This window comes from Lytechinus pictus, chromosome 7, assembly GCF_037042905.1.
Source record: "Lytechinus pictus isolate F3 Inbred chromosome 7, Lp3.0, whole genome shotgun sequence".
Taxonomy (NCBI): Eukaryota; Metazoa; Echinodermata; class Echinoidea; order Temnopleuroida; family Toxopneustidae; genus Lytechinus; species Lytechinus pictus.
Genome location: NC_087251.1, coordinates 11,840,042 through 11,852,434, shown reverse-complemented (window position 1 = coordinate 11,852,434; position 12,393 = coordinate 11,840,042). Strand labels below are relative to the sequence as shown.

Sequence of the window (12,393 nt, the reverse complement as noted above, 5' to 3'; positions counted from 1 at the left end):
TCTATTCTAAATTTATTAGCTTTCTGTTCCTTGTTCTATTAATTATGTTCATTGTTATTAAATTCTAATTCCACTTTCTTCTGTGACATGTTCATAGTATGATTTTCATGTGACAAAGCAAATTTAAAAAGTAAAGTTTTAAAGGAGCGACCGTCACTTTGTGAACATACACTAAACATTGTAATTGAGTCTAATTTGTTTATGAGCTTTGTTTTAATCGTAAAAATTTCTCCGTTTTTGCCCCCACTCCTCCCCCTCATTCTGTGATTTCTGTCTTCATTGATAATATTAAATTGTCTGTTTTCCTCATGGCTAAATGGGTACCCGGTAGGATGCGAAAGATATTGTATGTTTGATTTTGCCAGCGCCATAATGAGGCTGCGATGAATGCAAGGAATGCTCCCCAGGGAGTGGAAATTGTGCACTTTTCGTGCGGGATTGAAATGAATCCAATGACCAGGGTAATAATATGCTGTAATGCACTTTGAGCCATTCTGGGAAAAGCGCTTTATGAAAAATTGGCTATTATTATTATTATTATTATTATGGCTAACAAACCTGGACTTAACATTATTCAACCTCTGATCTACATTTATATGTCCATGTTTTTTCTGCAGAAATTGAAGATTGAAAAATATGAATACCAAGTACATATGAAAAGAGAAAAATACATGAATAAAAAAAGTAAGACTTAATAAAATATTGATTTTAAGAATGAAAAACAAACAACAATCAATCATGTAAGTATTAAACAATACATTGCATTATTGGTTTTCTTTCTAAAGAATATGCTGAACAGTACTTTTCTGTTTTGAGAGCATATAGAAATACTAAAATCCAAGGAAATATACCATGATTTGAAGCAAATTAAAGCTGCATACTTACAAAGTTAACATTTTGTGTGTGTAATATATATTTTTTTAATTTTTAACATATTTGCATACCAATACTTTTACCCCCAGTGCATGACCACTCGTAGCTTTCCAACTGTCTTGCTGTCATGTGATATACTTACACTTACACAAATACCCTTCATTGCAACCTGCAGCATAATTTATGAATGAATAATTGAAAGCAATAATAAATGGTTAATGGATTAATTGATTAAATGAATCCATGAATGAAAGAATCCATGATTGAAGGTCATGATTAATACCAGACATATATCAAGATGTCAATGCGAATCACAAAGAAAAATGTACATGAGTTAAACATGAATGGTTTTAGGACCTCATAAGGCTTGTGAGTGGGGCCCTGGTCAAGGTTAATGTACTAGTAATAGTAAGTTGGGATTTAGTGGCACAATGACATATATATATCTCTAAATTTGTAATGACAGTGCATCGTATGACAATGTCCTTAAGACATGTCTTGGTTCTTTTTCTCCAAAGTGTTGAACAAATTATTTTCCCAGTTGAAATGTACATATACATGTACAAGCAAGCATTGATACCAGAGACCCATTGGTTCCATAAACAGATCTCAGCAGAGTAATTTCATTACATCTGCTTTAAAGCCATCCTTGTATTATAAGTTTTCTTATGCTGTAGTATTACATATATGTATGATTTTTTTCTCCGTTGTACGTTTGTTTTCTTTCACCCAAATTATCATGTTTCATCAATGCTTGTATTTGATGATTACCATAATATTGTATGTATTTAGTGTTTATTTTACCTTTATTACTGTGTTTCATCAATACTGTAAATTTAATTATTACCATTTTTTTGTATGTATTCAATGCTATGCAGATACATTTGATAAACGTACATGTAGTCTGCAATGCCTCACCTGTTGCATCTGTTCTGAAGCCAATAAAAAAACTATTAAAAAAACTTCGGTTTTCTCTGAGATTTCCTTGCCTGTTCATGATATTCTTTCTTAACTTACAAGTGTGATAGTTAAAGGAAAAGTCCAACCAAACAAAAAGTTGATTTGAATAAAAAGAGAAAAATCCAACAAGCATAACACTGAAAATTTCATCAAAATCGGATGTAAAATAAGAAAGTTATGACATTTTAAAGTTTCGCTAAATTTCACAAAACAGTTATATGCACATCCTGACTGGTATGCAAATGAGGAGACAATGACGTCACCCACTCACTATTTCTTTTGTATTTTATTATATGAAATATGAAATAATCTAATTTTCCCTCATTGTCAAGTGATACAAGGATTAATTTCTCCCTGAACATGTGGAATTAGCATTGTTTAGTACTATATGGTTCAGTCAAGTTGTTCCTTATTGTCAAATCTATAAAAAATGAAATATTGTATAATTCAAACAATAAAAAACAAAAGAAATAGTGAGTGATGGACATCATCGACTGACTCACCTAGTTGTGCATATCACTGATTTGTGAAAAATAAGCGAAACTTTAAAATGTCATAACTTTCTTATTTTACATCCGATTTTGATGAAATTTTCAGCACTATGCTAGTTTGATTTTTCTCTATCTATTCAAGTCAGCATTTTCCTGGGGTGGACTTGACCTTTAAAAGTACTCTGTCTTGAGTTTTCTTAGAGACGATTATTATTTTCCAACACCGCATTTTGTAAAAAGCGCTGGAGAATGTGTTTATGTCTAGCTATGTATGTGTAGCAGTTAAAAATCTTGATTCCGACAACACTTGATACCATACAAACAAATGGTATCATCTCCCCAATGAAAAATGGTGCTTTAGAGTCTTTTTAATTTCTTGTATGCCTTTGTTGCTTCACAGATACCATTGAAGGACAAAGTTAGGAATCTAAACTCAACTGCATTGTCTTTCTTAGAGGTAAGTTATCTGTTTATTTCAGTTTTACTACAGCATCTAAGATGTGGAAATTAGAAGTTGCTGCTATGGAAATTAATCCTGTGGACATCAGGGAATTATTTGACTTTTCAAATTTGATCAGTGGTTTTGATCATTGGAGAACAGATTTCAACAACTGCCACATAAAACCTGCTCCACAAAACATATTTTGTTCGGCAGCAGCCAAAAAAATGCATATCAAATTGCAATGTAATACCAGAAAATTTATTCCTAAGACATTGTTCGGGATCGATGTGAAATCTTTTGTACCTATATCTTGATTTGATGAGACTTTGAACAAGAACAAAAAATTAGCCATAAATTATTGATGAAACAACTTTCAATATGAATTTAGTTGGATTATCTACCCAGATAGAGATGTGGAAATTTAGAAATAAATAGAATAAAAAGAATGAAATATGGGTTGATCTGCATGTAAAATGAAATGAAGATATGATTTGTTTACATTTTCTGATTATAATGACCCATTATTTTACAGGCTTGTCTGCAGATGGATCCAGCAGATAGGATGAGTTGTCAAGAACTGATGGAAATGCCATTTTTTGATAGACACAAGGGTCTAGATGATCGCCACCCAGACACCACAGTCCGCAAGCATAGATCAAAATTGGTATGATATGCTTATTTATGTCTTTGGTATTGAATGGTGGATATTGTGAAAAGTCACCCTCCCCCCATGATGTAGGTTAATATTCCCCAGGTAGTTGATAATGCATACAGTACTTAGGTAGGATTGATAGTTTATAACAAGGGTCATAATCATAATGTTGGTTTGTCATATGCATAGCTTTATACTCTGTTCTGTTAATGATAGGATTTCATGTTGTTATATAGTATAAGAAAACAATTTTTTATAATAATGAAATTTATCAACTCGCTGTAGAGTACATACAAATTAAATGATTCATAAAGAATACTTTAACAGGTAATGTATACATCTAAGGTAAACTTTTGAAGAAAAAATACTTTAAATTGAGTGGTATTTTTCCACTTGTTTACAATTCTTGATTCTGAATGCTTTCATCATTGAATCTAATTTATGCAACAGTATTGTAGATTGGATAATGCCTTCAAATTTTATTTTTGATAAACGTTTGGAGGATTTATTATTTTGGTAGACATTTACATTTTTTTATAAACACATAAGAATAAATAAATTTATTTTCTTTTTGTGCATTTTTTTTTTTTTGCAGAGTCTTCGCAAGGACAACAGCCATTTACCTCAGCTAAACTCCCAAGGTTTACAAGAAGGCCTCTCCAAAGGTCATGGCAACCAAGGATACAAGAAAGATAATGAAAAACTGCTCAAGAGAGACCGCCTACCAAACATAGATTCCTTTAAATAGAGCGACTGGTTTCCACAAAATTGAATCCGTATGAGGAGCTGCATACAAATAATTCAGGAGTGATTAAAGACTTTCATATTGTATTCAGGCTTAATTTTCTAGTCAGAGTCTCAAAACATTGTCATTGTAATGACCAATTAGACATAGTTGATGGTGGAAAGAATACACCCCATGACAGGGGCAGTTGGTGACTATCTATTTATCATTGTGATAGTACTGTGGGTTTTTTTTATATTCGAATCTTGATTTCTTTCAGGAGTCACTGCCATCTTGTATTCAAGCCAAAGGTTTTTGAGGCAACGTCTCAAAGCATTCTCACTCTAAAGATTGAAGCATGTTCAGTGGTTGTGCCAGTAGGCCCTATTATGCCTTCAGGAGGTTTAGTTCCCATTTGATTGTCCATATTGTCTGTTTTATTCCCGTTTCAAGGACTTTAATGCTGCCATTATGCCCCTACGAACGATTTTAGTACATATCAAGAAAATGGGCGAATCCCCTTTCCCTGACATACACATGTATCACATTATATAGCATTTTTCTCCCCAGTCTTTGAATGCTGAAAGCTATTGCAGTCAAGTCTCTTTATTTCAACACTAATCATAAGAATCCTAGACATTTACTCCTATGCCAATCATTTCTATTGAAAATCTGTACATTAAATCAAACATCAACCACAATCTCAGACCTATTTGTAACCCCAATCCTAATCCTCATAGAATTTTTAACCCCCCCTCACACACAAAAAAAAAATATCACAACCCATTCTTTCATCTTCTGAGTAATCAAGGCAGGATCACTTGTTTGTGCACCCATCAGATGGAATGTATAACAGACTTATAGACTCTTACAGACTCTAATTTGTCTGTGGAAGGTATTGTTAGGCCTGTAGATTACATTTGCACAAAACTACTTTGGCTGAAGTGAAACTTGTCATATTTTAACAGAATGTCATTCTAATAATTGCTAAAATCTAATATTTTCAGCTTTTGCACTCAAAGAATTACTGATTTAAAGTGTAAATATGCAGATTTTTGCATCTTCCATTCATTAAGCAAGAGTATTGATAGAAAGGCGCTGCTGCTTTTGAGTAGTTTTGATTTGAAATTCAGATTTTGAAATATTTTTGATACATGACTTTCAATTTTTCTCTCAAAATAGCATTATACCTTGAATAATTCCACCATCAATCTGTGATATTGACATTTAAAAAAGTGTAAATTACAATTCCTTCCCTTTTCTATGTGCTTTGAAAGCTCAAGTTCCCAAACAAATAGTTGATTCTGAGGACTTTCCGACACCTCTCTTTCTGTTTCATTCTTCAGGTGTGTTCTTCAAGGTGATAGTAATTTATTTGAATTTTAACAGAGTTTCTTGATACCATTAACCCTACCATATTTTCAGCCATGATTTTAGGGATGCATTCATATATATGCAGGATTTTGCTTAGCTAAAAAAAATGTTACAAACAATCATCATTGGGGTTTAGTTCAGGTAGCCATTATTAGGTGATCTGTCTGTTGACAGATCACCTCTTGTGTTTCTACGAATTTTCTTTTTTATTTATTTTTATTATTTATTTTTCTTTTTCCACCCTTTTCTTGTTCCACCAAAATCAGAAAAAGTGTTCTGTCAATTTTCATCAAAATATTATCAATTATGCACAGTTATGCAATGTGTACGAAACAAGTTTGACGTCAAATGGTCATCGTGACGTCATCTACGCGCCATTTTGTAAAATCACATTATCAACAATATCTTCATCATCAATCATCAAAAATGAACAATATTAACATTAAATTAACTTCAGGTCATGGGTCAACTGACCATGTCATCAACCGTCATGAACACGTCACGACGCGCATCTACGCGCGCGTCAAAATTTTAAAATGCTCAAAATCACTTTTTGATCAAAGTAGAGTACGTTTCAGGTACCGGTATTTGAAGCATTTCAAGAATTTGCGCGCCCACACGTTTTCGAGCGCACGTCATTATGCAATGTAGAATCGACGTGTCTTTTAGGTCAATGCATTTATTATGAAATTCTGAATAATTTGATACCTTGATCAACCTTTTACGACCAGAAGTAAAGGAATTAGCTTCCATCAAAGTTTGAATCACGCGCGCGTTCACAATAGGCCAAATATGTGCAAAAACATGCCTTTACAAAATTCAATATAACTTTTCAAATAGTCCGTTGACCCCTAAATTTTCTTTTATATTCGGATAGGGTATGAATTGTAGATGTGATTTCATGTCACATTTGACCCTAAATTTTATCATGACGTCATCAAAATGGCGTCGGAACTAAAATTTTCCATTTTTGTTTTATGACGTTTTAATAATTTTGCAAATATGACAATAACTCCGTAGTTGTTGGTCATTTTTCGCCCAGATTTCGACATATTGTAGCTGAGCCTATCCTCTTACTAAATATTTTCAAAAATTTCCATTTATATTAATTATTTATCCTCAAAATAAAGAATTTATAGAGGCATATCACAATGCCAATTTTCACTGTCATAAGTCAATTTGAGATAATATTCATTCTTTGAACGATAAGAGTATGAGAAGCTTTGTGGTCTAATGGATAGCGCACCTGTCTTGCAATGCGAAGGTCTTTGGTTCGAAACTCACTTGACAATGTTTTTTTTTTTTTGTTCAGGTATTTGTGTGTAACCTCTAGTAGTACTGATTTTTCTCAAAACTTGATTCTACATTCATGGATTCCGACAACATTATTTCGTGTAGTCACTTGCGAAATTGCATTTGGCATTCTCGAATAAAACAAGATCTTTTACACAGCCTAATTTTGTGTCTTTCAGCTGCATTTAATATGTTCTTTCGATAATAAAAGTCCGTTTATTATCATGATGATCATATTGATCTGCATTGACATGGTTATAATGATCAAAAATTAGATCGTGATCATGAGAATGACAGACAGATCACCTAATTCGTCCTCAAGACAAATTAAAATTCTAGTTCTTACTTAATTTAAAAGCGAGACTTCGTCATTGATTGGGGAAGAAAATGATGGTTATGATTTATATTTTCTGAAACTTAAGCTTTATCAGCGAGTGTAATGACATGTTAGCTCACACATCTAGAGTTTTTACGAAGAGAGATATGTTTTTGAATTACTCTACATGTTTAATGAATTGATTTAGTCATTGTAATTCTTAAAAGAAAAATTGGGGCAATGTTTGTTTTCATTTTTTCTATGTGTATGTATGGACAATCATGATAATATAACTTTAATTTGCATTTCAGGTGATATGATTATGACTGCTTATTTGTAATATGTATCCGGTAACAAAATTTGAATTGAGCAAAATTTATTGATTTGTATTTTTGAAATGTCTATCTCTTGTATATTAAGAGAAATTGGTCAGCATAATACTATTCATGAGCATTATTATCATCGTTGACTTTGTTTCTAAGTTGATGCTTTTTAGAACTGTACTTAATTCTTGATTAGTCTGTAAATTAAATTTGAACATTTTGTATAAGATGTAGAAGGTGCAGATACATATATGATGGAATTTGGTTTTTGTATTTTGTATATTGCCAGTGGAATGGAACCCTAAACCCGTTTTCTCCCTTTTCTGTTGTAGTCTCACTTGCAGACATTTTTATTTGTATTGGGATGTCTTGCATTGTAGACTACAACAGGTTGGGGGAGGGGAGGGGGGTCACAGAGTTGAGTGTAAATTAAAGTTGCACTTATTTCGTTAGTTGCGAGCAATTAGAACACACCACTCTTAAGGTTGGATCATATTTAATTGAATGGCACTACTGTGCTGTCATAAAACCTTATACATGACTTTAACTCTATGTCTGACACCCCCCCCCCCCTCATTGACATGCCTAATGTTGAAATATTACATATAATAATGGGTGTCAGTGTACTTCTAGATATACATATCAGTCATTTGGAATGTTTTCAAATTTGCAATGAGAGATTTTATAAACCTCTCATTAAAAAGACATATCTGCATGTTAATATCCATTTTATTGTTACCTGTTTGCAATGATCATGTATCATTTACTCTTGAACTGAGAGGATTTGCAGTTGTAAAAGGTGTACTGCCTTTGACAAAGGCATTCATTTATTTGAAAAATCATATACTCAATCAGTTAATAAATTATTTAATCAAGACTTAACATGTTCTCTAGATGTACAAGTACCAACTAACAATATTGAGAAATACTTTGTATTGTATCTGAAATCGTTGTGTAAGATTTTTAAAGTACATGTATGCCTTTAGCAGTATCTGCAATAATGCTTTAATGATGTACTAATCAGACTTTGCCTTGGTGAAAACTAATAATGTAAAGTATAAAAAAAAATTAGAATACGCATGTTGTATAATTATGTAGAAGCAGAGCAGTAGTGCTAGATTAAACTATTGTACTTTGATTATTTTTGAACAATTATTAATGTTTCAAAATTGTTTATGAAAATAAGAGTAATGCCAAAATGATCATGTATGTGTATTACCTTGTTATTAAGTACTATACTTAAGGTATATGTACTGGTGGTGTATGAATAGTATTCAGAGATAAAATGTTGATATGGTTGTAGTTGCATATAGGTAGATACATATACTAAGATCTGGCTCTTAGATCAGTGGACTCTCATGACATCATCATTAGAAAAATTCTTGTGTTGATAAAAAAAAATGAAAAAAGTCTTTTCCGATATTCCAGCTTAAAAATGTCTACATGTGCTTTACAGTGTTAGGCCAGGTAAATAAAGAAAAAAGAGAATGTCACCAAGGACGTGATGAATTGCTTTAAAGTATATCATAATTGGATATTTCAAATTTGTAAGTAAGTGATGGAAATGGTCAATACCTACCTTGAGGGCGTAGTGACACAATGCTTAGCAATTGATCGCAGAACAAATTTTCATGAGTGATTGCATTGACCACAGTGTACAATCAAGACTGAAAATCAATTATACAATGAGCAGCGCAAAAAAGCTTTTCGGGTGCCATGACCAGTACTGCTTGTAAATATTGTAACTTACAAAAGAAGCCTCAATGAAAACATGCCCTCTTTCATTTCTCTTTTTGTTTACAAGAAGTAATTTGCTGAAGAGGTGAAGATGGGGGAAGGGGGGTGTGTTCTTTAAAAAGTACCTATCTTTGGCCCTAAAAAGTGATATTACATGAAATTTTATATTGTAATTTGGGAGATTGGTATTTTAATTGCATAAGATCAATAAAGATAGCCCAACCTCTCAATCAACACTTATTATTCTATTACTGTCTATTTATTTGCACATATTGTGCCCTTTTACTGAATTCGATACCAAAAAGTTAGTTTGTGGAAAGTGTTGAGTTTATTGTGTAGTGGGAAAACTACTTGACTAGATCAATTTACTGTGTATAAGATTTATTTGACTTGGGACACCATTACGTGGCCCTGTATACTTGTTATGTGTAGAGCCTTCTTCTTAAAGGGACAACTTCTGATTTGTTTGAAAATAATGTTGAGAAAACAAGATGTAACAGCATTTTAAATGTCTAGGATTTTGAATGCATTGATGCATAACATCTGGTAGTATTTATTCACATAGTAGGGTACCCAGATATGCAAGTATCCATGTATTCCACGTTTTTTGTTGTATTGCATAGTGTATCAAGTCTGTTATTGCACAACCTACTTGGAGGCCTGGTAGAAAGGTCCAATCTTACATATCACAGTAAATTTTCGTAAATTGCTTCAGCAATAAGGTATGAATACTCTAGCCAGTTGATATCCATTGCTAAGTAATACAAAGGAATGCCATAAATATTCAGATCATGGTTTGAACTTTATGAATTATAATAATGGTTTGCTTTCATATATGGGCAACGTCTGTAAGTGCTTAAATGCCACCGCACACTTTACAAATGGTTCACGATCCAATTTTAGAACAAATCGCATTTTGCTCATTTTCTGAGAACATGAATGAAAAGTATCTTTTTATTTGAGGTTCAAATTAACTGTAAGAATATTAATTCAACCATATTTTATGATTGCGTTAAGTTTTGAAGTAAAATCCCAATTGGGTTCCAATCGTAGCCAATCGTACGATTCCTACGATGTCATTACGACTAAATATTCAGTTTGCTTATATTCTAATAAGGATGGTAGCATAGTCTCAGATGTGAACATAAGTATTCGTACAATGATTTTTAAACAGTAAGATGTTTCATGTCTCAATATCCTCATTAAATTTTACAATAATTTATTGCTATTGGGTTGCAAATCAATAGTATGGTGTGTTCTGGCCTTAACAGATATCTTTTATAATTCAGCACATTTGTCACTTGCAAGTTACAAACCATTTACTGTGTTGTGTCTGAATGGACCATTTTCTTTGCTTATCTTGTTTATTTGTCTTGTGTAGATATTCCTCGTTCTGAGCTGTACAGTGATTCTTTTATCAGTATCAAGGAGTCAGTGTAGTAGTCTATAATTGTCTATCAATTCATAAAACTCATTGAGAATTTGTATATAGTAGAAGAGAGAGAGAGATGAGTGAAAAGAGAAGAAATGTTTTTTGTGATTTTTTCCCCATTGGTCATGACTACTTTTCTGTTGTAGAAGAGATGGAATAAACTAGAATACAATAGGTATTGTCTTGGATGGTGTATTCATTTTTTTATTAAGAATTATTAACCCTGCTTTAACTGCGCTACATGTATTTTATTGTTTTATAAATTTGTATGTATTTCTTTGTTTTTTCATACCTTTGTTTTTGTCTCGCCTGCATAGCAGAGCGAGACTAGGCGCCGCTTTTCCGACGGCGGCGGTGGCGGCGGCGTCAACATCAAATCTTAACCTAAGGTTAAGTTTTTGAAATGACATAACTTAGAAAGTCTATGGACCTAGTTCATGAAACTTGGACATAAGGTTAATCAAGTATTACCAAACATCCTGCCTGAGTTTCAGGTCACATGACCAAGGTCAAAGGTCATTTAGGGTCAATGAACTTTGACCATGTTGGGAGAATTATTTTCAAAATCTTAACCGAAGGTTAAGTTTTAGAAATGACATCATAACTTAGAAAGTATATGGACCTAGTTCATGAAACTTGGGCATAATGTTAATCAAGTATTAGTGAACATCCTGCCTGAGTTTCAGGTCACATGACCAAGGTCAAAGGTCATTTAGGGTCAATGAACTTTGGTCAAGTTGGGGGTATTTGTTGAATTACCATCATAACTTTGAAAATTTATAGATCTAGTTCATGAAACTTGGACATTAGGTTAATTAAGTCCCACTGAATATCCTGTGCGAGTTTCAGGTCACATGACCATGGTCAATGGTCATTTAAGGTCAATGAACTTTGGCCGTGTTGGGGGTATTTGTTAAATTACCATCCTAACTCTGAAAGTTTACGGATCTAGTTCATAAAACTTGGACATAAGAGTAATCAAGTATCACTGAACATCCTGTACGAGTTTCAGGTCACATGACCATGGTCAAAGGTCAAAAGGTCATTAAAGGTCAATGAACTTCGGCCGTGTTGGGGGTATTTGTTGAATTACCATCGTAACTCTGAAAGTTTATGGATCTAGTTCATAAAACTTGGGATATAAGAGTAATCAAGTATCACTGAACATCCCCTGTGAGTTTCAGGACACAAAACCAAGGTCAAAGGTCAGTTAAGGTCAATAAACTTAGGCCATGTTGGGGTAATTGTTGAATTGCCATCATAACTTTGAAAGTTTATAGATAGAGTGAAAGAAATGTGGACATGGGTGTAGTTGACAAGTCTTAAGTCACCATTCAAATGTCATTTATGGTCAATGAACGTGGTATTATGTCATTATATGAATGGTGTTTTTGTGAATGATTATTTTATAGTAGTTTTCAAAGTTAGCACTGCTGCGATATTAAAATCGCGTAATGCAGGCGAGACTGCCAGAGGCGTTCCACTTGTTTATTTTTTTCCGATGAACTTTGTCGGGGACCCTTTTGCGATCTTAAATAGCATAAAATAAATCTATTCAAACCAACAAAAGTAAAAATAATCATACATTTATGATTTTTGGTTGAAAAACACAATTTGCATTGACTTTGTACACGGAATCATGTTTTTGAGCAAGTTTGGGTCTGACATGCACTTACAAAATGTTGCGTAATTTCGGAACTGTGTACCCTGGCATCTCAAATTTGGTCTCAAAAGATGCGCAAGACTTGAAAGTTAAATGCGAGCGGCGCAGTAAAA

The 12,393-nt window shown here is 33.1% G+C and overlaps 1 protein-coding gene across 1 annotated transcript in view; it reads left to right on the top strand.

Moving 5' to 3' along the window:
• LOC129264956 (cyclin-dependent kinase-like 1) overlaps window positions 1-10,791 on the top strand; it is a 29,676-nt gene extending 18,885 nt beyond the window's left edge. Inside the window, exons 9-11 of the mRNA XM_064101936.1 lie at window positions 2,725-2,781; window positions 3,299-3,430; window positions 4,014-10,791. Coding sequence (XP_063958006.1) covers window positions 2,725-2,781; window positions 3,299-3,430; window positions 4,014-4,166 — 342 coding nt within the window. The 3' untranslated portion in view covers window positions 4,167-10,791. The remainder of the gene's footprint in view (window positions 1-2,724; window positions 2,782-3,298; window positions 3,431-4,013) is intronic.
• Window positions 10,792-12,393: the final 1,602 nt, after the last annotated feature.